We start from the raw sequence: 27849 nt of genomic DNA, 5'->3' as shown, positions 1-27849 counted from the left end.
GAGAAACGTAACCTTAGTTAGCCCTCCACAGCTGGGCCTGGCTTCTCCAGCCCTTTCCAGCCTCCCCTTCAGCCCCATAACAACTCCCGTAAAGGATGACAGGATGACAGGCCTTTCAATAAACATTGGAATGCTTGGTTTTCCCTAGGTTTCAAAAGATAATTCCTCCGCTGAAGAATGTATCTGGGGAATAAAATAAATTTAAAAAAGTACAAATTGTTCAGGGAAAAAAATACTCATGTTTTCAAATTCCCCAAATGCTTTGGGAACTGTCAAATACTGGGCATCACAAAGCCAAATAATTCAACAAATAAACGGCTGGAAGGGACAGCGAATCCCTTTATATAACGCTGCAAGGGAGAAGGAAAGGACAGTGTCTGAATCTGCTGCCTAAAGCGATTAAGTTAACCAATTAAAAACGATAAAGATGTCAATATATACAAAGTGAATTCACTTAATAAAACATGATGAAGAATAAAAATCACTACATTTTTATGTTGCACTGATTGACTTTTCCGAGACAAATTACGGGCAGAAAAGGATGAGTGCTTAACAGAATGTAAATGGTGGACCAAGTCAAGTCACCCATGACCTACACCTAAATAGAATGAGAAGGCAAACCGCAACTAGCATTTTGAGTCAACATCATTTTGTGGCTGAAGGTTCTAATTCAATATAATCGTATCGCAGCAATATTTCCTGAAATTACATTCTGCCAGAGCCACTGAGTTCCAATACACTAATGAAGAGGGCACTTTCTGACATTTTCAACAAGGATAAACTGTAGGTCACTTTGACAGTTTTGATTTACTGTACAGAAATAGCTGTGCCTTTGACACTGAGCACCATAGAGTCTCTCAGAAATAGATTCAAATGGATCTCTGTCAAATATTTTACACTCGCAGGTCAGGGGGAGAGAGCACGGTAAAAAAAAAAAAAAAATCAACAAAAAAAAATCAATGGGGCCAATCCAGAAGCAATTTTAGCTCAGTGTGTTGTTCATCACATTACCTCTGCACACGTAATTTACAAGAAAAGGATGAACTCTCTGCAAAGATACACAATGCATTCAGTAAATGTTACTGCTTAAAAGGGAAATGGCCCAATTCACATTCTGTAAGGAAAGGTCTACCAGCAAAATAGTAGATGATGTTGAAAAGGCACACTCAACGTTGGGTGTTGAGCATGGAAATGTTCACTTACCGCTGCTCAACCACTAGAAGCTCTGCCCCTTTACACACACAATTATTTATACAGAACTGTCACAGATGCTCATTAAAACAACATAAAAACAAGAAACAGGTATTTTGTAAAAGCGATTAAAAATCAATTACCGCGACAGGGAAACGGCACGGCTTATATGGAAAAAATCATTATTGCCAGAGCAACAGCAAGAAAAAAAATTACCGACAAAAATTGTTTTAGTTTTTACTTGCTTGGTAGAGCTACCAGTATTTATAATCATGTCATGAAATGGAATTACACAAACAATGCCTAGCCATAAGTAAGGGGCGAACCAAAAGAAAATCTCTTATCACTTATTAAGACAGTCCATGCTAACAGTTCAGGTAATATAAATTATTAAGAAACAGTGGAAGAAATGATGTGTGGGGTACTTACTGCAATGTAATACACTCTGGCCTTTTCCACCAGCATCCAGTTATCCTCCAGGTCTAGATGCTGTTCTTTCTTGTAACAATTTGCAGCTGCCAAATTAGCGACAAGGGACCTAGAATGGCAGACACGGTCCTAATCAATCTTTTGCGGTCTGGATATCCATTTTTCATTTTCTTTAAGAGGCACAAGAGGTTCGCCTCTAAAACACTGTAAATACTTCCCCTTACATTACATTATCATGTAGCTTTATTCACTTAATTGGCAATATCACATTACATTTACTTGAGGCAATAAGCATTTGAAAATTAAACTCAGGAAGACCAAGTGGGTTCAAAATCAGTGTCATCAGACACTGGTGTCATACTCTTGTTTAATGTTGTCAGGAAACGCTTCTAGGTGTAGCTTCCTCTAGTGTCATACAATAAAAAAAGAAATACTGCCATATGAAGTGGGGGGGGGGGGGGGGGGGGGGTTGAGTGAGTTCATCAACAGGTGTAATGCTTTTTGCCTTGTCTACAGTTACTCCCATTAAAATATCTGATGCTGCCATTAAAATGTGTAATTAGGAAGGCTGTAGGCTCAATTTACTGCCATATGCAGGCACACTTGCAAAACAGCTGCTCAGCTATCATGTCAACTCCCCCAGTAGTCAATAGTAACAAATTTAAAACCAATTATTCAGATCAGAGCTGTACACTGCATTTTTCATTAATAAGTGAGAGCCCGTGTTGGCGAAGGGGGGGGGGGGGGGTTGGGGAGGGAAGTGGCGTTCGGTGCTCCTTTGTCCCGGACGCGTTGATTCAGAGGCCCCACCGGGGACCCGGTTTCATTACCCTCCGCGCAGTCGTAACGTCAGAGAAAAATAAACTGGTCCCAATAAAAAATAAATAAAGAACGAGCCTCAGCCGCGCCGTTCATCTCTTTAGCGAGACGGACGTGTCCTCGGGGAACCCCCCCCAGTGACGCGCCGGCGTTCCGCGCGTCTCCATTGCGAGTCTCGCGGCGGCTGAGACGCCGCGCTGGACCAAAGGAAGCCACCGGGCGGGGTCAGCACTTGACCTGGAACTACTTAAGAACCTGGGGAGATCTGATACCGCCAGAGTGTCCCAAAGCAATGTGCCCAGACTGAGCCCCTAATGGCTTCTGGAGTTTAAGTACCCAGAATGCCCGTATCATTCACCCTGCACTCACCGAAGAGGAAAAAATGAAGGCGGCTTAGAATAAGGGCTCTTTCGTACAGTACATTTTAGAAGAGAGTAATGATTCTGCTTGATTTATTGGATTGTTTTGTATGATTCATAAGATATACATCTCATATAATCAATCAATTTACATTTATGTCTGTAAGAAACAGGTTGTCACACAGCTCACATAATAGCGGAATATTTTTTTTTTTTTTTTTTTAATCCTCAATTTGGACCTTTGGTTCTCTGACCCCTTTGGCAACCAAACGCACCCCAGGGGAAAAACATCAAATAAAAACATACATATGCACATAAAATGGAGTCAAGGAACATATTGAATAAACAATGAAAATGGATATTGTGTGCTCTCAACTGTGCTAACAGTAAAACCAAGCATCCATGACTCTTATAATGCACATCTGACATGTAACAAAGAAAAGTTGTTTTCATCCTAAATGTTTATTAGTGTAAAAAAAAAAAAATATTAACTCACTGTTTTTACATTTTAGGCATTTTACCAGAGACTCTTATGCAAAGTATTTTATAGAGTCCATGTACACAGCTACATATTTACTGAAGCGATTCAGGTAAAGTACCATACTGTAGAAGAGAGTAAAGCACACCTCATTCAATAGCTACAGCAGGGCTGCCCAACCCTGTTCCTGGAGATCTACCATCATATCGGTTTTCATGCGAACCATAACAAAGCACAACTCCTTCGACAGCGAGAGATCTTGTTGAGTTGATAATTACTTGAATCAGGTGTAAATTAGGGCTAAAATGAAAACCTAAAGGACACTATATACAGTAGGGTTGGACAGCCCAGCCGTACATAGTTTCTACGATTGCAATAGGGAGACCAGAGAGATAAAGAAGCAAGTTGGCCTTAACTTTAAGTAATACAGTACCATAACATACCATAATGTCCACACATATTCAAGCTTTAATTCCAAGCTGAAGTGAAATCTAAAACATTCCGAGGGCTTTATTTAAAAATGTTTGAACTGCTGCTGACAAACAAAGCCTTCTGCGCTGCTTTGCGCTGTGATTAAATTACCCAGAGTCCCCCGTGGCACGCATGGTATTTTCCTCTAAAGCCGGTGCTGGCAGGTTCTCGCTCTGAATCTAGTCCAGCAGTTCGGAAAAGGCTTTACTCTTCTCCCCTGACCTCTCGCGCCTGCTGGCAAACACCTGTAACAGATATTACGGGTTTCCCCTCAAAATGGCAGCTGACCTTCTCCGATGTCATCCCGAGCATCGAAAAGCCTTTTAACGGAGGCGGGGGGGGAGAGAGAGTCTTACAAGCCGGGAGGGGAGTCGGTGACTGACATGTTCAGTGGCGGTGGATGAAGGTCGAATATGAGGGATCCTTTAGAGGGCTTATTGATCCTCAAATGGCCTGTCAATGTGCCCGGGACAGGAGCAGGGGGGGGCGTTATGAGACAGGCTGTGACCTCTGACGTCCCCCTGGGGGGGGGGGGGGGGGGTACGAGGATAGACTTCAGCGGAAGAGGCACTGACAGGCACGGAGCGGTAATGAGTGGACTCTTAAGCCTCACAGCTCTTCAGACCAGTGCTACTGCTTCAAATCAGACCGCACAAGTCTGTAGGTGTGGAGGAATGAACGAACGTTACAAAAATGACATGGGCAATTGAACGCGATCTGGCTTCAGAACACCTTCCCAACCCATTATTGGCATTTTGGCAGACGCTCTTATCCAGAGCGACGTACAGTTGATTAGACTAAGCAGGAGACAATCCTCCCCTGGAGCAATGCAGGGTTAAGGGCCTTGCTCAAGGGCCCAACGGCTGTGCGGATCTTATTGTGGCTACACCGGGATTAGAACCACCGACCTTGTGTGTCCCAGTCATTTACCTTAACCACTACCACTACGCTACAGGCCAACCCTGTTCCAACAGCTAAACCCCACCCCACACTTTAATCCTACACCTAACCTACTCTCGTCATCACCCCTATCTTCCTAACTCCATCTCTACAACCGGCCAGCTCTCAGGAACGTGCGGTTGTGAGTCACAACTTTGGACTTTGCGACCAGAGAGACGTGACCAATGTAGCAGAGGCTGCGGTCTAGCACGCTTCTGAAAGGGGATGGACACGGAGGGAGAGGAGAGAACAGCTACTGCCGGTCTGAGCGGAGTACTTGCCTCAGCAAATATTAAGAAGAATAAATGATAATGTGCTAATTTAAGCTCACCCAGGAAAAGACAGTCTGCTAAACAAATAAATAATGTAATCTAATCCAGTTTGGGAAAGGATACGGCACAGACGGGAGGCAAGCACCCAGACTGTGTTCGAGACTTCTGACCTAAGTGCCCCTCTAAATGTCACATTGTTTTTCCTGAAGGCGTAAGGCTGCGATCTGATTGGTTGTTGGAATGGACCAGAATGCTATGAGGTTAAGGCAAGATTGACAGTCAGAGAAATGATCATTTATGAGGTCTCCTGTGTACACTACCGTGCAGCAAATTTACTATTAAGAAACACAGACACTGCTGAATATCAAATGACATTTGGGCCTGAATGATATTATTCAGGAATTTAAAATGATGTGAGGTAAAAAAAATAAAAAAATAAAAACAAAACGCAAATCAACGGAGTGATTTTACAGTTAATGACATGCATGTCTGAGGAGGCATAAACGTAATTATATGAGGAGAACACGCTAATGTGTCAAGCTTGTTTTGAGTGATCTACACCAATTTTGAGGTCTCCCCTTGTGTGCAAAGCTGGTTAAATAATTCCAGTTAAAGGCACATATCGTGAGGAATACACCGTGCCTACGAGTTGTGCAATCAGGTCACAGCAGTGAAGAAGGCCAGAGGGAACATCTGTAAACAGTTGCGCGTCAACAAACGTCTGTCACAGGAACCCTATTGGAAGCTGTAATTACAAGGAAGAAGCTAGCTGTCAAGCTAACTGCCATCTCGAACATGAAAAACAGCTTTAAATGCCTTCTCCTCTTTCTTCTTACTTGAACTTGAATTTTTGTTTCTCCACCATAAATCTCTTGATTTTTAACATTCGTAAAGACAGCTGACTTATTGTATGAAGACGTTTCAGAGGTGGATTGTAAAAATTAACCATGACCGTACTGCAAAGCATGCATTGATCAGAAAGCATAAAGTAATCGGTTTATCTTAAAAAACTTGGTTCAAAATACATGAACCTGAAAATTATAATCTAACCAACTCGTAAAAAAAGAAAAGAAAACTGCTCTATGTAAAAACAAAACAAAAATAGGGTCACGCTGATGTTAACCCTGCGTGGTGCATTTGGCACAACAAAACCTGCCCAGGCCAATTAATTAAAACCTATTAAAGAGAAATCATCAAATACAAAACAAAAATACCAAAAACGCCTCTGATTAATTCACTGGTCTGTAGCAGATTCGGCAGTACAGCAATGTATGAAATCGCAGTGCGAGTAAACCATAGGGAAACGTGTAATTGCGAGGCTGAGACGTTTGACGAGTCCACAGCCAGCGTTAGCTAATGGGGTTGAGAAAACAGGGGGTCTGCAGAAAGCAGGCTCTGCCCGGCTCGGCAGCGAGTGAGTGACAGCTGCACCGGACCCCGCTGCATGCTGAGCGGGGCATTAAAGAGCCCGGACCCAGCCAAGCAAACAGCAGACAGGAGGGGCCCCCTCGCACGGGAGCCAGCCTGGTGTCACTCCCAGGAAACAGAACGTGTTTTTAATGTGACCTCCCTCGTAATGACGCGCTAATTAAAGTCACACAGCTGCCGGGGGGCGAGGACCAGGTGAAATCGGGGGGAGAAAAAAGATTTATTCAAATACTGAACCGGTGATGCCGCCCCCCCCCAAAAAATAAATAATTGAATAAATTCATAAAACATAAGGGCACTGAAGCAAAATAATAAATAAGTAAGTAAACAAATAGATAAATGAATGCATTTTAAAAAATGGCCTCGCTTTGAGCGGTGTACACGGGAACAGGAACCTAAGTGTTTCAGTCTGGAAAAGAGACTTAGAATCCAATTTTCTCTAAAGTAGATAATATTAGCTGGTCTGCTCGACAAGTGAGTCAAACTGGCTCACCTCACCCCAATATTTTTCTCTTTCTTAGCAAAAAAAAAAAAAGTAATGTGATGTAAGTATTTAAATACAAGACTAAAATACGTGCTGAGTGATTGTTTTTGTCGGTGTGTAATGGCGGCACTTCCTGAGGAAGCAGACCGGGCCCTGCTCCCTGGGAGGGCCGGGTTGACCTCTGACCTGTTGTCGCCGGTGATGCAGGCGGCGCAGGTCCCGGTGGGCTCCTCGCTCTGCTCGAAGTAGCGAGCATCCACGTGGGCCTCCTCCGCCTTCTTCTTCAGGATCTCGCCGAACTTGTCCTTGCCGATGCAGCCGAAGAACGTGGCCACCTTGTGCGGCTGCTGGAGCATCCACTGGGGGCAGAGGGGAAGAGGGGAGAGATCGGCCAGGTCAAGTTTACGGTCAACAAAAGGTCGACTTTGAGGCCATTTACTCGAATTAGCCGTTTATTCAAAATGTTTATTATTCCCCGCCCTTTTTTAAGACAACGTTTTCACTTCGTCTCAGAAACTGTTGTGTTGCGCAAGAGGACAGAGGTCAAACGGGTTAACGCTTCCTGCGTCACCCACAGCGCGTCGTCTCCCTTTCTCAGAACGGTCCAAACGATCAATTTAGAGAGTAATCGCATTTCTCCCGCTCGCTTCTCGTCCCGTTCCTGAGAGCGAGCGCGGGGGAAAGGAACACCTGCGGTAAAAGCTAAACAGCATTAAAGCGGAGCGCTAATTCCTGCCCTCGTGACGACCTGAACGGCAGAAACATTGTGTGACTTTGCCGCTTTTTTTATTTATTTTTTACGAGGATGATGAAAGGGTCTTCTCGAATTCCGAGCGCTCACGGGCTTAACCCCCACAGATTTATCGGCGCGAGCGATGCTATGTTTGCTTGTTTTATTGCAACCTTGCCTGTACTGCTGACGGGGCGCCTTTGTGAATGAGACGTTCCTGCTTTCAGGGATGACCTGTATACGTGTGAAATTAATCATTTCGCACAACCGAGTTCCGTCGCCGTGGGAGGAAGAGGGGTTTTTAACCAAAAAAAAAAAAAAACATGTTTACAAGACCATTTTTCCACTTTTATTCCAAAAAACAGATAGGGGAGAGAGAGCAAACACATGATAGCTCTCTCTCCCCCTTTGTGGAGCTCTGGCTGAATCGCCTTTCAGTGTCCAGAGCACTGGGGCAGGACTAAGACAGGAAAGGCATCCTGTCACAGTTATGGGTCACACCTCTGCTATGGAGGGATTCTCTGCGAGGTGTGGGTTTAAAATGGAGGGGTGGTTTGCGGCGACAGTTCGAGGGGGGAGGGAGGGAGGCGGCGGTGACCGCCACAGCTTTGTGTCAGCACGCGTCTCCAAATAAATCCAGTGCTCCCATCAGGGCCTGAGGCGGAGACACACTCCCCCCCCTCCACCCCCCCCCGCTCAAGGTCTCAAGGACCCGTCAGGTGCGATGTGATTTTCTCCCGGCAGTGGCGAGGAGCAGGGAATCCAAGGTTACGCGCTGCGGGCTGAGGGTAATGACAGCACATCCTCTGTGTTTGGGGGCGCTCAGGTGGGAATAGAGCGCGGCCAGTCCCTCCGCACACCGCCCAGCCAATCGCCACGCTCGACCTCCACTGGGCGTCGGCCTTCATGCCACTTTACAGGGTCAGCAGCGGGAGCACGCACACACACGCAGAGACCTGCGCTCGCGTTATACACACACACACACACACACACACACACACACACGTATACGTATACATACACGCACACACAGACAGACAGACGAGCACAAAAACACACACTAGATTACCACACACACACACACACACACCTTGATTGGATTTACCTATTAATATTACTCACAAACCCGATGGGCTTTCAAACCATTTTAAGTAACGTAAATAAGCACCGATGGAAAGGAGATTCAACAGCGATGCCCGCAACCTGGCATGAATAAAGAGCAGGTCGAGGCTCCTGTTGTACAAATAGCTTTCGGAAAACCAGTGGTTTCAGCGGCCGGGGGAGTATCCGTCCCTCTGCTCGGAGATAACGATTGATGTCATTACGAAACCGCCCAATTACAACCGAGCCGGGCTGAGCATCGGACGCCGGCGTGGCACGAGGAAGGAGTTTGCGTTTCCATCGCCCGGAAACCCTGCCGACTCTCCCCTCCGCAGTTGCGATTTGAATGAAAGATAATACCTCCATTACGACGGGAGCGCTATCTGCGGGTCGAGGAAAGGTCGCGCGGAACCCGCGCCGGATGCTCACGCTTATTCACATCCCAATTACCCCGGGCCGGCGGAGGTAGAGATTGGCAAACGCACATCAAGGCGCTTCATTACTGTGATACGGAGCGGTGAAATTAAGCGGAGGAACAGACGGGCAGAGATTCGGCCCCCCCCGGGCAGCGGATGAGACGCCGCGATCAAATCCGAAGCGAGAGATTTCGGGAGGTGCCTTGAGCCCCTCTCTCCTCCTCCTCCTCCTCCTCCTCCTCCTCCTCAAAAAACCCCCAGCTCCTCGCGTATGTACTTAAGAGGGGAAAATGTTGCTCCCAAAAGATTATAATTGTCCCAAAATACAACCGTTCCGCATTTCACAGAGGGAAAGGAGAAGATGAGGGGAGGGTGTGCATACTGTGAGAAAAGGAAAGGGGAAGGGGTGGGGGGGTGGTGGTGGTGATGAAACACTCTGAAAAATTCACAGAATGTAGAGCACGTCGCCCAGGGCAACGCGATAAGTATACAGTATGTTAAGTGGGGAACAGGTCTCGTTCTTTTTTTTCTGTTTGACTTCTATTTATCCGCGCTCCCGGCCTCCCCGGGATTCTGGACAGCCATTAATTATGACATCTTGGGTATACAAGGAGCCCTGCTCCGGGAGGTGACCCAGCGTGCACTTCAACACCCAACAGCTGCCACTCCGAGCTGCACGTCCGCGCGGCCGCGCCAGCGCCTCTCTCCGAGAGGACAATTACGCCGGGGCCGGGCGGGCAGCCGACGGGAGGAGGCCGCAAAATGGCCCCCGGACCCCCTCTGGCTTTCTAATGGCTCCCTCCCCGCGCTTCGACAAAGGCTTCCTGCGATACCTCCTGTGTCAGCCATTGTCTTTCTCCGCTAGCTAAAGACAGAACTGTCACCGATGTCTTGTTTCTGCTCGGAGGACATTATTTTTCATTTTTTTTCCGCCTTCCTTCAGGACAGTTGAAGGAGACGCACGCCTGGGCAGAGAGTTAAAATCATTTCCGCTCTAACAATAATGCGGCAAGACAGACGGAAGAGGGAACATCTTTCTCTTGACAGATGCTGTTGTACGTGCCATAGTGCTCCACTGCTATGGTTGCTTTGGCACCGTGCTGGAGATGTTGGCCAAGTTGGTCACCGAGTCTCCCTGGTGCTCCCTAACAATTTCACAGCGTTTAGTTCTGTTACACCGTCCTTAAATAAGGGCAGAGTTATTCCTTAACCTGAAAAGCTTTCCTAACCAGCCAGACTCCTTGGGGGTATTCAACATTTCCATTCTAGAAGATGGCAACATTAATTACAGGCTTATCAACCTGGCAAAATTCAATTCGGTCTATTTTTAGAGGACTAAAATAGCTCGCAGAGGGCCACTTCCGAAAGTGGGGAGGAACAACATGTTCTGTTCTTCCGCTTGTTCAGACATTTTTCCCTTGTTCAGAGACCAACTCCGGTGTCCAGGAAGAAATAAATAATTTACCACAAAAAAAAAAACAACTAAACATCTGCCCATCAATACCTGTCACGGCCGACAAAGAAAAAAGCAGTGGGCGAGGGGGCCTTTTCAAAGCGTATTGACAATGATAGGGTCTGGCAGGCTCTATTAAATCACTCTTTCCTGCAAAGTGCCAGCCATCAAAAAAAGATGCTGAGGATTTTTCACTCAATCAGGTAACACGCTAGCCTTTTTCCCCCCCCTAGACCTGAACATCTGGTCAATAACTGCTATCAGTTCAATTTCATGCACAGTTAGCGATCCGGTGCATTCCGTGGAGGTGCTCGTGCGTAGTCCAGGGGAGGGCTGCAGGTGACCGGCCCCCAACCCAATCACCGCCACCCCCCAACCCCCCCCCGAAAACACCCAGGGGATCCAGGTTCTGCAAGGGGAGCGGGGGGGTTCCATCACCTCTTGTTGCTATCGCCCGTCGTCACGGCACCCTGCAGGGTTGTTTCTAAGTGAAAGTTCGCCATAGCGACAGGTTTGAAGGCGGCGTATGAAGCGCTAATGATCGGTGATAACTCGCGCCGCGGTTCTCGTCAAAGACCAGTTCTCGCCGAAAAGTTGCTCATTAATTACAGCTGAGTGCAAATTAAAAGGCAGCAAGGAAGAAGTGCAGAAACGCGCATCTCCCATTAAAGAACCCAGCGCGCGTACCGTGATCTCATTACAGCTAGTGGCCCCAGTTTAAGGGCTATGAGATAAACCAAGCGTACAGAACGTGGGCATTTCTCAGTGAGCAGTCCTCCTCTAGGGGCGAAGGCACCACTGGAGTTATTAAGATGCAGGCGAGTTGTCGTCTGCGCGTTGTACGTTTGATAGGGGATCTTTGTGAGCGTGGCGGGGCTGAGAGACGTACGGGGGCGCACTGGGAATGAACGTCCCCTTTGTGTCAGACCAAAAGCTGCCGCCGTGTGACGACACCGGCTCCACGCTCACCGCCGTCTCCACGGAGCGGACCAGCGAGATAAACATCAGGTCAGATGATGTAAAGCTATACAGCCTCTGATGTTAAGCGGGAGAAAGAATGTTCCGGGGCATTATCGTCCCCCCTCCTAGATAGCGAATCAAAAAGGTGGCTACCGCGATCTCCGACCGAATCTTCGCGCTGTACGGACGGGAGGGCTCAAGTTGCCCCATCTCCAGACGCCGGGGGGTTATCTTGAAATCTCCCCGCTCACTTGTAAAACATACTCGTCATGATTTTTTTTTTCTAGTTTTTTTTCTTTTTTTGTGTTTTTTTTGCCAGGGAATGAATTATTTACAGGATAAACAAGGTGATACCGTCTAAACCGGAATCTGATCGCGGTTCCTGTGTCACAATGGGGTCGCTGGTGCCTGGCGGTCCCTCTGGGCGTGTTCCGAGGAGCCGAGGCGGCTATCTGCGCACATCTCCTAAAACAACACGAGCAGCGTTGGCGGGAGTCCGGACAACCGCTTTTTATTGTCAATTTCAACGACAAAAGGCTGTAAAAGGAGGAGCAGATTTATTGGGGGGAATTACCCGGTCATAAGAAGGTGTTTGCGTTGCGGGGTCCGGTCGGAGGCGTGGGACAGATCATGGGGAGCGTTTCGGAGCTAAGCCCCCCTAATCCCGTCTGTGGGCCCTGGGATCCAGCTGGCGGGGCCGCAGCTGTGGGGGCCCGGGTACGGCACAGGTGAACCAGGCCTGCCCTGCACGCGGGATTTACGCCGCGCTTTGATGTCTGGGGCGCCTGTGGAAACGCTGTCGGCAGGGGGGGGGAGGATCTGCGGCCGGCAACAGGCCCTGGGGAGGGGGGGCACGCCACAGCCCCCAGCCCCCTCCTCATCCAGGGTCAGAGCACACCCAATTTAAATGTGGAAGCATGAAAATTTCACTTAAAGAGTAGGATCTGTCTCATAAAATGGCGGTTTAGTGAGTATTACAGCGCTCCCGGGCTGGGCTCTCGGTCTCCGTCGGCGGGAGAAATTTCCCCTCTCGGCCCAAACCGAGGCGAGCTCTCCCTGTCGCCCTGTTGCCCGGCGACGCCGCAGCCATGTCATAATTCCGATAATAAACTCCCTCCGTCTGAGGCGGGCCGATTAGCCGCTCTGGCCTTCCGCAACACCCGGTGACATCACCCCGCCGCTCCGACGTTAATAAAAAGAGCTGTTCTCTCGCCGGGGGCGGCCGCAGATTGAAGAGATTATTCGGCTGGGTACGGCGCGACCTCTGACCTTCCGCGCTATGAGGATGAGCCGCAGACAAAAGGCCGGCGCACGCTCGTTAGAGCCAAACAAGACAAGCAGAGGTATGATCGATGCGATGCAGCCATTAGTACCGCGGAGGGAGTCAATTAAATGAATTAATTTTTATTTTGCATCACGTTGTTCTTCGCGGGCGCGAGTTGACTTTCGCGACAGGCTTTTTTTTTTTTTGCTGGCAGCGACGTTTTATCAAGTTACCGCTTTAAAATGGGCACAGGCACTTCTCCCCTTACAAAAGCCATCTGTGTAAGAGTAGCTCTCGCACAGATCCGCTGGCTACTGCACAGGTAAGCAAAATAAAGCCTTTAACTTCTGAATGACCCTGACGGGGAAGCATTGCAATTAGTCTGGCGGCTCCACTAAAAGGAGGATGATAGAGCTGCCAGACATATTCCTGTGAAGCAAGCGCTCGCATGCCGCCTGCGTCTTCGCGTCGTCTAAAGTAACCTTCAGGGGCCAAGCCTTTTAACCTTTTACAAAACCAGTAGTATATAGCTATCGGCAAAATGGGAAAGAAGGCCCCGTTATGTTGTACATCACTAATCTGATCAACGTTAAAGGGATAATGCGAGTGAAGTGCTGCGACTGCAATGGAACAATTCCATAGCTTAATGGTGCTGCAAAACATTAACAAGAAAATGTTCCCAATGTTACTGTATCATTATAATTAGTTTTCGATGACTCAGAGCAGTCTTCTCGCCATATCCTACATCCTAAATGAAAAGACTGAGAAACAGAAGTACAAAAAAAGAAAAGAAAAACTTAAGCCTTCGCTGTCAGACGGGTTTGAGTCATCGGTAGACGGTGGACAAGACAGCTGTCCACATCGTGGAACAACGCCGCAGTGTGTCGGTAAGGGGGCAAAAGTTGTGATTTATTGGTCCGATAACCCTTGCGGATTCCTTCGGCTGGTACGGAACGCGTAGCTCCCCGCGGGGAGTGGCGTTCCGCTAATCTCCATAAACGCAGGCGTGATAAATAACGGCCTCCGTGCCCACGGAACGGGGGGCTATTACGACATCGTAAAGAACCCCATCGTATCCACGCTTAAGCAGATAATGGCGCACAGATGCACACTCTCGGGGGCTGAGCGGTGGGCGCGCGCTCGGAAAAAACGCGCCGCGAAAAGCGGCGCCGAACAGTCGCCGTTTTTTCCGCCCCCGGAACGTTCTACGTGCGGAGTCAGCAGTAAATCACGCTACGTTTCAGGTGTATGAAAATATTAAACATTAAACCCTGGCAGTGCACTCGGAAATACGCCACCTTAAATGATCGCACAACAAATACCTGACTGTCTTAAATAAAACTATTAACCACTGTGCAAACAAACAGCCCTTCTGCCCTTTCCCTGCACAAACACTGTTGAGCAGCGGAAAACAGGATGGCCCGCCCCAACAGATCATGCCGTAGATAGAACATGATGAGAGCCGCATTTTCAGAAAGAAAACCCGCTCAAAAAACCCAGAAAGGCTAGTTCCTTTTTCTTTTTTCAGAAATAGCTACAGGCCCCACACCAAAGAGTCCGGTAATTTTTGCAAAATCACACAGAACTGCATTAAAGGGGAAATATAGACGTTCACAGCAGAGAAAGCAGTTCTCAGGAAAGTTTACCTGTACAGTCATTTGGGGGAAAGCTTACTGTAAGCGCTAATACATTTCCACCGGTCATCGAAATTCTGACTCAAGGCACAATGACTGTGTGGTACATAGGCTGTACACACATTCTTTTTGGGGATTTTGACATACATTGGCTGCTTTGTTTGGGCAATTCCAGCGTGACGGATGTGACATTTGGACGCAAAATGACAAACAAAATCCCTCAGAAAAATGTATCTTCAACGTGATAAAAAAAGTTCATGCATATTATCATAACTTGGCTAACGGGAAGGGGCAAATTTTTTATTCTTTTATATACTGTAAAGCCAGAAGAAATATGACAAATAACTTGTGTTATGGATGTGATGCAAAAAGACAGGTATTTTGGGGAAACTATACACTTTCTAAAAACTCTGTGAATTTTATAGTCTAATGCAGAAAGTTTGATATCCATATAATGTAGGAGGCTTGACTGAACATAAAAATAGAAAAATATCTTCGTCTTGATTTTATGTGGAGAAACCAGCGTTGTGATGACAAATCTGAAACGCACATTGTTGGACGATCTACTAATCATTTTATCATAACACATTTGCTGTCATCTAAAATGGTTCTGAATATCAGTTTTGACACTGAGAAAACCATCTGAAATGGTTTCGAATGTTTTCAAGATGGTGGCCAAATAGCATTGATTTCAATGGTAAAGGGACCAATAAATACATTTTTAAGCATTTTCCTGTTATTAGCCAACATTTCATCAGATTTCACACAGACACAATTGACTGTTTGGGACATGATAATATTTAATTGGGAAGTAAGCAAGTTTCTTTTTTCATGCTCAGGTTGACATTACTGTGGAATTGCCCATTTACTTACATACGTATGTTCATATAAATGCTTTTATTGGACATTTTTCTCCTTAAGGGGACAATTTAATGTAATCTGTTGCTGACCTATTGCATTCTCCATAAGCAACAGAGCTTCCAAACGATGAACGTCTGATGCAGCAAAAAACTATCCCTTGGAAACGTTTTCCTCCAACAATTTCCTGCATAGCGTTCTGAAAAGATCCATGTTTTACATTAGCGGTAATGTGTATTTCTCTCCCACTTGGAACACAAAATTAGATGCCGTGACAGCAGATGCAATTAATTTTCTTTATTTAAACCTGAATGATTCATTAACTCTTGAATTGTTTGTTTAAAGAGGGGAACCCCAGAATGTAATGTTTAACAGGCAGACGATATAAACCAATAACCAGACTTCCCTGCGGGTATTAACCAATGATAGGCTAACGTTGGGCAGGGGGGGCGTGGGCTCAAATAGAAGATGGATCCAATACTTATTTAATGTTTATTTGAATAGGGACAATGCATAGCATGGCATCATTACTGCCAGTTTACCGTGTCTTTAAGCTGGGATGGGAGGAGAGGTGGCTCACCCATACATCTAATCCATGTAAACCTGAGTAAATCAAGTAGCCTTTTCAACGTCAATCACTTCACCGTAACATTCCAACGGACTGCAGTAATGACTGACATCACTTCAGTATTGCCCAAATACCATCGGTCTCCAAATAACCTTGCTTTCCATGGCTTGGTGTCAAGCGGTTTATGAATTCAGGCGAAAGTGTGGAAAATTCTGCTCGACTTTTAGTGCTTTGCTGGAACAAAAGAGAGTAAGGCCAAGGCTTGCCACAGATGTACATCTGTGTACATAAAGATGTCTTTCAAAAAGTCTCTCGTCTGCCAAGAACTACACCTTGCATGCCAAATATCCCAATAACTGCGCCTCGCAGCGCTGAGACACAGCAGAACGTTAGCAGGGGTCAAACCTTGGGCTTTATACTCCAGTTAAATCCATTTCGAATGTGAAATGTGAATTATACCGGCTAACATGCTGCTGTACCGCGAGCCAAATGTAGCGGCCCTCCAGCCAAGTACAGTATCGGGTTTCACGCGTAAAGCTACATGTGACACACATTTCACTTTGGAAAAACCATATGCAAACAATTCAATTATCTACAGTCTAGGGCCGGGAGTGATTTATTGTGTTTTGTCACTTGAAGGAAGTCTAGATGTAGTGTCCATGAACAGAGTCCGTTCAGTCTGGTGTTATAAAAATATTCCTTGGACCGCTAAATTGTCCCAGATTATGTGTTCGTTTCCATAAAAAAAAAGAAAAAGAAAAGGAAAAACCCTATATCCAGAGGTGGGATCCAGGCATTGACAGAATTCCCAAGACTGTTATGAAAAGGATGCTCCCGGATAAAGAAAGCTTTCCCCCCGTGAGGTAAGTGCAAACAAATTTACGTGCCGCATCCGGATCGCCAGCCCTGTTAGCTTTGGCAGGGCGGACGGGGCGGTGGTTCAACAAACACAGGAGACACTCCTGTGCTGAGTGCCTGTGCGGGAGGAGCCCCTACGCACCCACCTGACCATCAAGGGCCCTCACAATGTTGTCCTTTTCAATGCCCAGAGACTCAGACACAGTGTTCCCCAGTCAGGGAACGGATAAACAGGCCAGTGTGGTTTCCAACGTGCAGGAAAACAACTCCAGAGACATTAAAATAACTCCCCTCCCCTTGGCCAAACTCGGCAAACGTAAATCCTGACACCGTCTTTTAAAATAATATGTTATTCTTAAAATTAACACAAAAGCCGAAGGCTAAGCTTTGGGTAAGATGTTGCTTTCATAGGAAGTATCGCACTGTGAGCGAAATATTTATCCAAAAAGATCCATCACGCTCCATAGAGCTTAGGCCTCTGATCAGTTAGTAAATTAATCGTAATAATAACAATCCCAGAGGGGAAGTTTTTTTTTAAACACAAAAGCTGCCGTTATCTAAAATCTTCCTGCAGTGGCTCATTTCCTTCAATGAAACTTACGCCTTTATTCCAGAGAAAGAGAGAGGGCCTGGCAGCTTTAATCCACGGTAATTACACGATGATACAAGTCCTTGTTCTTCCGGGAAGTGCATTCAATTGCAATAAAATGTCAAAGCCATGGACAAGCCTCTCTCAGCACACTGTTATGTCACCTTTTCTACTCCCATGACACCAATTAATTATTCTCAAACAACTCAAGCCCGGCTTTTAATTTGAGCTCTCCCAGCTCTCTAAGAGACCGATTCTCACTGGCCTCCGACAAAATCACACATTTCCACAATCATCTTGTCCAAACACGCGACTTAGCGCTGGAATTTTTTTTCACAAATACAAGTTAAAAAAAAAGAAAAAAGAAAGAAAATAAAGTTGAATACTGTATATGCAAACAGGGGATTAGCTAGGCTCACGGAAATCACTATTATTGTACACTAGCGTGATCCCGTTAAAGAGGAGAGTGCGCTGTATATTAATCAGTGTGTTTCACAGGAATTTTAAACCGGGGCTTCCATTGAGAAATGCAATTATAGAATTCATAAAGGGGAAGCGGTGAGGTATTCTGTGACCCTCTCTGAAGGTTTGCTTATGGGAAGCGGGCGATAAACACAGGCTTTCTAATCCTCCGTGCATTCCTGGTCCCCCACGACTATCAACTGCCACGTTGTGTGGGATTAATGTGTTAATGACGAAAAATCCCCTGCTCCGTTTCTTAAAGAGTCTGTCAGAGAAACAGAAAACAGCTGCCAGCTACAGGAATTCAAAACTGCAACACCAGCACATAGGATTGGTACAAGGAAGTTACACCCACTTTGTAATAACAAGTTTGACTTTGGTGAGAGGCCAAATGGAAGGGTTCCAGTGCAGCGTTTACAGAAGAGTGTCAGATCATTTCACTGCAACTAAAAAAAAAGATTCAAATTCGGATTAACCTCAGTTATCAGCCCGAAGGTACGACTTAAAACAATGCTAGCTATTATGCAATGCCTAGTGTTTACTTTCAAAAGTGGAATATGTAAGGTCTAAAACTATATAAAACAATCAGATTAATTCCAAAGGTGTTTTTTTTATGAGAGTGCCTTTGTAATGGTAAAACTGGAAAAGGAATTCAAATATTTTACGGAATTATTTTGCAAACGCATAATAGATGTAAAATGAACAGTATAATAAAATGTCACATTTAAATGACAGCCATTTTGGTTAACTTTGTTTACATCCATAAGTAAACAAAATGCTAATCACTAAAATCTGCAAGGGCAGCTTTACGGTAACAAACACCTAATTCCATATGACTTTATAGCAAAGTCTCGCCTCCAGGAAACACATTCTTTTAGCCCAATCGCAGATCCGTGTTGATGACGCACAGTCACTGATTTATAGTATCCATTTATTGTACACATCACTAGTGTTGCATTATGAGCGCAGAGGAAGACATTAGGAAAGATCATTATTAATTACCTTGATTAATCAGTTTTGGTCTCTCTTTCACAGGGAGTACAAATTATTGATGCCATTCTGCATACAGGAATAACCTTCAATCAGCCAGTAACATAGAGATCACTCAGAAGCAATCTGTTGAGAAGTTTCAATCTGTGACTTTAAAATGTTGACAAAAAATTCTACACTGATGGAAAAGAACACTGTACACACACAAAAGAATGCCGTTTGACTTATTCAGGTTTCCCGCTTTTAGCCAACTGTTAGGGAAAAATACAACTGTAAATAGCTTATCTAAATGTGAAATGCAGATTTATTTGCATGCATTTTATTTTTATACTAATACCTGACTATTCAGGAAACATTCCAGCTAGCTAGGAATGGATATATTTTGCTTTTACATTAGTTCTATGGGCAGCCCCTACAGCAAAAGGATGAAGGTCAGATATCTTTATCATATGAAGAACCTTTACATTAGTCACAAGGCAATTGTGCTTGAATTACAATGACCAATACAAAGCACCAACAGCTATGGAATCTGCCATGGCTCCACACTGCGTGTTATAACAACACCTAAGTCGTTATAAGCGGTTATAAGCTGGGAAATAAACAGATGTATTTATCTGTCCCATTAATAACATTATTATTTTAATGACAAACATAATAATAATAATAATAATAATAATAACAAAAAGGTAATTAAATCTTACAGGGCAATACATGCTTTTAAGTGACTTGCGTGATCAATTACCAAGTGCCACTGGCCGGATCCCCTTTAATTAGGGTTTAAGTAGTGAATCGGTCTCAATAGGAAGTGGAGACGCAGCATGTAAACTAACCCCATTACTCTGCAGAGATACTCTTCCCAGGAGCTGTAAGCCGTACGCTGTTTACACCCTGCATTCGTTTCTGTGGCAACACATTGACTGCAGGAATGGCTCGGTAACAAACCTACTTTTTCTCCCTCTCTCAGCTGAAGAGGCTGTCAGACTGGTTTGCCTTTTGTTGTCGTGTCTGGAGAGCTAGCACAATGTGTCCTAGTTAATGCAGTACCCCATCTGCCCAGTGTAATTAGACAATTATGCTGGAAGGATCCATCATTAATTCCTTTGTGGTGGGCAATTTCGCGACACAAAGAGTATCATTTCATTTTCTTCACAGATTTCTGCCCATTACCCTGGCACCAACACTTCATTTGGTATTGATATGACAGTGGGAAAAGAAGTAATAAAAATCCAATGCAGCTACGCTTGTTCCGTCTTCGACAAAAGCCAGAGGGGTTGGACGAGTCACTTGTTCCACTGTTGTAAACATGAACTTCAAACAAAGCCCAGTATATTGCTTTGAACACACCGAATTAGCATGGAAAACATAATTACATCCAGCCAGCAACCGAAGATCGCCCATCTTTTTGAGAATGTTCGTTGCTCCGCACTGTGACAAATAACCCGTCAAAGGAAAAGGTTACCAGAAATATTAACTGTAAGTGTCTATGGGCAGAAGGATGTCCGAGGAGCATGAGAAATTGTTTCTATGATACATATTTGTCCGTTCGCGAGGTATCCGGTGATGTTGTCGCACGTTCTTCGCCCAACTCCTGGTGTCGGGCCAACAGGGCGGCACGGTAACCACAGCAACCACGGCAACCAACCGACCTCACAAGTCTTCTTGAACTTCAGCTGAACTTTACGAGGTCAATTAAAGAACAGGAAAATCAAACTCCACTAAAATGCGGCGGCGGAAAGCGTCTCAGCCGCCTAGGGAGGCGCTTCACGGAGATTTTATGTTGACAATAATTATTCCAAGTTGCACACATATGGGAATATTAACAAACGGATTATGTACATTTCTCCTGTTAACTGGTGTGCTCGAAACAACACAACTGATTAAAACCGCGGCGAATACATTTGGGTGAGGAAATCTGGGGATGAATTTACAAGTGAAGCCGCTGACACTTGACTCAACGGCTCACAGTTTGACTAACGCACGTGGGGAGGTTTCACGTCGGAAAACAAATCTGTCAGCCCAACGTTTCTGTTTACGAGAGCGAGCTAACCAGGCATGAATTCAATGGCGGGGACGAGCCGCACAAATAACCGGAGAGAACTGACAGTAATTAATAAAAATATTACCGCAGAACATTAAAGATCTAATTAAGGTGTAGCCTCCTAATCGCTGGGGAGGTTACAAATCAAAACAATGTCAACACAGAACACTTGACGTGGGAAAGCGAGGTGAGAATGCAGCCTAAAAAACTCCTCAGTCAGCACGATTTTTTTTGTATTTCTATTCAAGACGGAGCTGTACAGGACACACTGTGCTTCTCCTCGCTGCAGAAATTGGACTCTCGAAAATGAGCGAGAACACGATGTACTTGGGAAGCAAGCGGCACACAGGATGGAGCCGGAAGATTCCATTACACGCCAAAACCCCGAAGCCTCACCTCCCAAACAACGAGCACAAGGTCGTAATTTAAGTGGTGCAGGTGGCACAGCGAAGGACAAGTATCCCCGTCTCCGGCTCCCGGGATCGCTAGTCGCGTTGCACGTCATCGGTATTAACATCAGCTACATCGTACCGGCCTGCGGTTTGCTGGGGATATGTTCTCAAGTGCTTTCTGAGGAGCGCTATATGAAATAAAACTCCACTGATTGACTGATTGACACACCCGGGGGAGGGCGAGAAACCCCTCTTTGCCACTCGCGTGGCGGTCAGTGATAAATTGTATCTCACGCACACTGTAGCTCAACGCACTGGGGAGTGCGTGACATTGGACACAGGAGCGTGGTGCCAGGAAAGGGGATGTTGTCTCCTGTGAATTTATGGAGCGGTCCAGACCGGGGGAGGGGAGGGGAGCAGGTGGATACTCGTAACACGAGTTACACAGGCATTAAACACAATGATGCCTGGGACATCCTTCTTCTGAATACAGTTAAACCCTTGATGTGAAAAAATAAATAAATAAAAAACCTCAATGGTCAAATCCCAATAATCCTCCTCCATAACATATAACCGTGTTCAACTCCTGGATGCATTTGTGCTTGAGGAACATCCTCCCTGAGCTTTAGGCCCAATGATGGTAATCCTGCAGGTTTACAAACATCTATCAACGCCGGTGTAATCCCAGCAGGTTTACAAACATCAATCAACGGTGGTGTAATCCCAGCAGGTTTACAAACATCAATCAACGGTGGTGTAATCCCAGCAGGTTTACAAACATGGATCAATGCTGATGTAATCCCAGCAGGTTTACAAACATTGATCAATGCCAGTGTAATCCCAGCAAATTTACAGACATCTGTCAACGCCGGTGTAATCCCAGCAGGTTTACAAACATCGATCAATGCTGGTGTAATCCCAGCAGGTTTACAAACATCCATCAACACCGACGTAATCCTGCTGATTTACAAACATCTATCAACACTGGGGCCTTTCCAGAAAGGAAAGCCCTCATCCCCCCAATCACAGTCATTATACAATTACCAGACCTATACGATTCGTGTCATAAAACAGCATCTAATGTTGTTGACACTGTACTACTATACCCGCCTCATAACTGCCTAAGTAGGTACTGTTAACGTGAATGCAATACTGAGTGGTCACTTTCAGGGAACTGGACTCAACTGCATTTCATCAGTTATTTAGCTGCTGTGTTAATCATTTACTAATTCTGCCACACACAACAGTCTTTGACAATTTACAATACCATTTCGCATTATGCACAGCCAACCTTGGGGTTTTACATTTGTTTTTCGTCATATTTTCTATTTCAAGGCATTTGTTATATTTGTTATGAAGTACAATAAAGCATATCCAGGTTTAGAAAACCAAAACATACTTTGAATAGGAACTAAGCTTGGAAAGGTAGTAATTATGAAACTGATGATTAGAAGCCTGATCAAATACAGTGATATACACAAGGGACAAGGGTATTTGAACAGTTAATAGCCACCCGAGAATTAACTGCAATCATCCACAAAGGAAACACATTTAACTCAAGCCCTTACTTGAGCATTACAATGATTAAAGTCTTAAGACCAAACCCCAGCTCTGGTGGTCTATGCAGTACCTAAGAGGGTTGCTTTTCACTTCATTTCCATCACAAGAGAATAAAGTGCACGCCTCATTTCCAGATAGCTCTTGAAACTCAGCTCAAAACGATAAGGCTCAACACTCGACCGTACTGCGCGTATTCGAGTAGACTCGATATCTTCAGTCACAAAACTCAAAGTTCTGTACGCGGAGGAAAAAGGAAGACGTTTGGCGCGTTTGGGTTGAAAAGGAGTGGACACCTCCGGAGCTTTCTCTGTCCCCTGCATGGTTCCTCCAGGCAGGCCTCTGATCACTCCTGAGAAAGCAAGAGCTGTTTGGGGGATCGCTTTACAATTCTCAGGGGCTCGCATAACCTGATCTTGAACCGATCCAACTCTCGCTCCTCAGTATTAGGTTAGGAAAGTGTGAAGGAGTCCGTTGGGAATCTGGTTGGATATCAACATCTTCACTTGTGTTGGTACAGCTGAGCGGATTGTTTGACTTGATTAGTCTTTACCCCGGCTACCCCTCCAGACATGGGTATCACCGTATCAGAAAAGTGCTCCCACAAAGTCTCAAGGTGTAGCCCATTACCCTGAGTGAGAGGACTGTAAGTTAATAGGATTTGCTCCCGATCGAGAATCTGAGCCATTTCCTGGGGCTGTTACAGGCCGGAGCACAAAAATAAATGTTCCTTTATTCAACGCGATTAGGGGCCCCTGCCACCCACCCTGACCCCACCCCCCTCTTTCCTTGTTGGGTTGTCTGTTATTACGCCTAATGTTGAAGCCCTTTTTTTTTTTGTTCTCTCTTTCTTTCTCTCTTGCTCTGTGGTTTTACGGTGGAAAGTAAAAGGTTGGCACTTTTTGTTTGAAGGACCCATTTATTCAGGTGTAAATGAAACTTGCATGGTAAGCAGAGGCTGGGCCGCCACTGAATAGAGGGGGATTTTAGATTAATAAAACCCCCATACCGGCCGTGTTGCAAGCTGTACGGGTAATTATTAAAGAATGATAGCCTGGAGATTTCTGTAATGCATTCTTGCTCCCTCAGTAGCATCTTCCAGGCTCATGGTGGGAATGAGTGATAATGGAGTTAGAGGTTCAGGAATAAGGATGTTTCGCAGCCCAACCTTTAACTCCTAGCTTAGCTACGGTCACGGTCAATTATCACAGCGCTAATGCCCACAGAATGAAAGACAGTGGCCCTGTGTACACTCCTCCACTAATATCAATTAGGTCTGAAGGCTTCCCTGTGAGTGTTGTCATGAGTCAGACTGTTCCTACTTGCTATACATTAAGGACAAGTGTTATAAGCCTGTTTTGCAACAGCTGTTTAAATCTTTTTCTTCGCACATGCCTATACATATTTATGTGCAATCTGTTCTGAAACCAATGCGAGACTTACAGGAAGCAAATCTCAGTGGAGATGAATTTCATCGTTTTAAGAAATCAGAGGCACATTTCCTCCATTGATTGAGGCTGAAGACCTTTTCAGAGCATACAGTGGGCCCTAATCAAACCGCACATCTAAAGACACTCAAAAAAAGAGAGAGAGGGAGAGGGAGAGAGGAAGAGAGGGAGGGAGGGGGGAGAGAAAGAGGGAGGGGGAGAGAGAGAGGGAGGGGGAGAGAGAGAGGGAGAAAGAAAGGGAGGGGGAGAGAGAGAGGGAGATAAAAAGAGGGAGAAAGATGGAGATAGAAAGAAAGGGAGGGGAGATAGAAAGAGAGAGAGAAATTGAGAGGGAAATGGAAAGAGAGAGAGATTGAGAGAATTTGAGAGGGACAGAGAGAGAGAGACGGAGTGATCGGGAAAGAGAGAGGGAGAAAGAAAGGGAGGGGAAGAGAGAGGGGGAGATAGAAAGAGAGAGGTAGAGGGAGATAGAAAGAGAGAGAGAGAGAGAGAGGGAGATTGAGAGAGAGACTCAACAGTAAAGTTGAGTCACTACGCCATAAACCCGGTGGGAGAGCTTGGAATAATCTAGCCAATGTTAATGATGCAATTTATATGTGAGGGGACTGGTGTTTGGCAGGCTCTCTCCATCTGAGCGCCGCACAGTTCTGCGCCCGCTCCACACTGGGGCGAGATGGAGGGGGCGGAGGAGGATGTCAGCGCGGCGGCGGAGGGAGACCTGCTGATAAGAACCATTACTATTAGTGTCTGTCTGTCACCCGCGGGGTGTCACCAGGCTGCTGTCATTTTCCCATCCGTTTCCATAACGCTCAACACTTCAATTCGCACTTTCTCCCACACATTTTTCCATTCTGTCACCGGACTGAGTCCGTGGGGGGGGGGGGGGGGGGGGGGGTGTGTAGGACCCAACTGCAGTCACAGGGAGCATACACTCGCATCTTCTTTATTTACCATGTATACAATCTTTTCATTTGGTGCAAAGACTACGCCTGCCAATTACTGTGGGCATTTTTTGCAGCAATCTGCTTGCATACTGTAACCATTAGTGCAATAACAAATGACTACCACAGTGGCTCTCCTCCGAAACATACAGCTTCAGCCATATGTAAATATTATTATTGTAAGGAATACTAATATTGGACTAGCATAATTCTAAATGCTGGTTCAAGAAGAAATTCTAAGGCTCATTAAACTAGTGACCTGGGGGGAAAAAAGATCTAATTGCTGGCTCTTTGCTGTTTTCTTGAAAGCTTTTTAACCCAAATATTTGAAGCTGTTTCTCTTTGTTGCTATGCAACATCTTCACCACAAGTGAAGGCGCGTGCCCAGAAAACAAAACAAAAAAAAGCACACAAGCGGACCTCAGTGCTGAACTGAAGAAAATGAATAAACTGCCCATAGAAGAGCACACCCTCACAATCCTTTTCTTTCTTAAGCACCATCTTGTGGATACATCCATCTTCATTTTAGGCTGGCTACCTCTCAGAGGAATTGCATGCAAGCAATTCATATAGATTTTCATGTGATCATTAATATGATACGGATAACAGGAGAAAATATTTTGAAGATTATTTTCGGACACCTGCCCTTCTTAAGGGACAATATAGCATACCGCTCAGGTGAAGATGTGCAACGTTCGTCCAATGAGGCTGATCAATGCCTTCACCGTTCTTCTGCCACCACCACCACCCCCCCCAAACCCCCCCCCCCCCCCCCACCCCCACATTCACACAGCACTCCCAAGTGCAAACAAACATAATTACAGTCAGTCCATCTGACATAAAAAAACTTAAAAAAAACCCTGAGTGACAGCGAAATGAAATCAAACAACAGCAACACGTTAATAAGCGCTAGTGGAATGGCCTCGTTATGACAGCCGGCGCGACACAGTGGATCGTTCCGCCGGACGCGTTTACACACGGCGCACTGCGATACGACCGTTCTCCATCCCACACCCCCCCCACCCTCCCCCCCACTAACGGCTTTGTACGAGCTTTAGCGCCCGGCGACACAGGACACAGTTCTTAAGCACTGAGCGCGGCACTGCGGCATGCATACCAAACGCCCCGCACAATGCGTCTCGCCCTAATTTGACAAGGGCGCTCCGCTGGTGACGCTGTACAGGCCACACATTTCCCCAGTCCTTTCACATCGAGTTCCAGTCCGGACTTCGCCCGCAGTCCTGACAACGGTGCGGCTCTCCCCCGAAAAAATAAATAAAGTGGGCTAATCCCGAACCTCTTTATTGGCGGACCCCCCCCCCGGCGCCCCCGCTGTCAAACGCGGAGGCCGAGAGCGCGTTACGCAAGACGTCGCTTTCAATTTCCATTCAGACCTCGGAAAAACCAGACGACACGAATCACGCCCGGCCGTCTCCAGTGAGTTCCTTACTTTAATCAACGTTCGTTTTCAATGCATACTTATGAGTAACAATCTACTTCCCACGTCCTCCCCTTGGCTACTTAAATTAAGTCACCAATTTGACAGTGAATTAAATATTAATGTGTAACCCATACAAACCAGCTGCATTGGATGATATCCAGATTTTTTTTATAATTCTATGCAGATAACATTTTAGGTGTTTCTGCATGACACAGATGTGCATATAATGAGAACATCACACACACTGTAATGTGTCCCAAATGGATATGCACTTGTCAAATATGGTTACAGCAAGATGGATTTCCGTAGAACAAGTCACTGTTTTGATTCTGTAATTGGCGTACTTTTATCATTGTTTCAGCTCGGCCTGCTTTCCCTGCAAACAGACATTCTGAATCTGTCCTGCATCCAACGACGTCAACGTCGAGAACGCACGACAGACAGGATTCACAAAGGGACGAGACCCTGACACTAATCCGTGCTTCCAAAACGGCTAATGCCGCTAAACCTGCTAAACCCAGGCTGGGGAAGGTTAGCGTAGGTATGCGAAACTGGGCTCTGCCGCCGTTTGAACGGTGTGTTTTTCTCTCCGCAGCTCCGACGGCGTCACCCGCTCCTCGCCTGTTCGCAACAGACTGAACAAAGGCAGCGTCTATTTATAACCTCCGCTATCAAGCCTTTCTGTGCCGGCGGTTCATCATTAATCATGATCTGCGGGGACGTCACCCTCGCTCCGACACGTAACACTTTAATGCCAGGGAGATGGCAGAAAGGGCCGTTTCCTCCCCGCTCATCACGTCCTCACCCTGCCATCTATAAACACCATCTCTGATACCGCCGTTTCCGAGATAGCGCCGGGGCTGAATCATCTCTGCCATGTCCCGGGCCGTGGGATTATTTTATCTCGCTGTGATGGTGAAGCGCCGGGACCCTAAAGGCAAAGCTGACTGTAGAAACTGAGGGTTAGCTACGTGTTTCAAACCCCGTACGCACAAGGGCTGTATGTACCTTTCCACATGGGAAAGAAATCAACCGCTGCATGGCGGCACTGTGTGTGTGTGTGTGTGTGTGTGAGCGTGTGCGTGCACGCACGTGTGGGTGTATGTGCATGCGTGCTTGGGTGGATACAGGGATGATTGGGTATATTAGAATGTTTGGCCTTTCATTTTTGAAACCCTACAACAACACATTAAGTTATAAATTACGGCAATAAAAAATAAAAAATTATATGAAAGCCTGGAAAATCTTCCTCAATAGAGACGTCTTGCATAGGCATATT

General features: G+C 45.8%; 1 protein-coding gene across 2 annotated transcripts in view; it reads right to left on the bottom strand.

Moving 5' to 3' along the window:
- The window catches only part of LOC133122423 (adenosine kinase-like), a 140110-nt gene that overhangs the window by 77806 nt on the left and 34455 nt on the right, over positions 1-27849 (bottom strand). For both annotated transcript variants that reach the window (XM_061232386.1, XM_061232387.1), the window contains exons 5-6: positions 7057-7229; positions 1621-1729 (exon numbers count right to left, since the gene is read on the bottom strand). In XM_061232386.1, coding sequence (XP_061088370.1) covers positions 1621-1729; positions 7057-7229 — 282 coding nt within the window. The remainder of the gene's footprint in view (positions 1-1620; positions 1730-7056; positions 7230-27849) is intronic.

This window comes from Conger conger, chromosome 2, assembly GCF_963514075.1.
Source record: "Conger conger chromosome 2, fConCon1.1, whole genome shotgun sequence".
Lineage (NCBI taxonomy): Eukaryota > Metazoa > Chordata > Actinopteri > Anguilliformes > Congridae > Conger > Conger conger.
The sequence above is the reverse complement of the archived record's forward strand: the minus strand, read 5'-3'. Positions and strand labels throughout refer to the sequence as shown.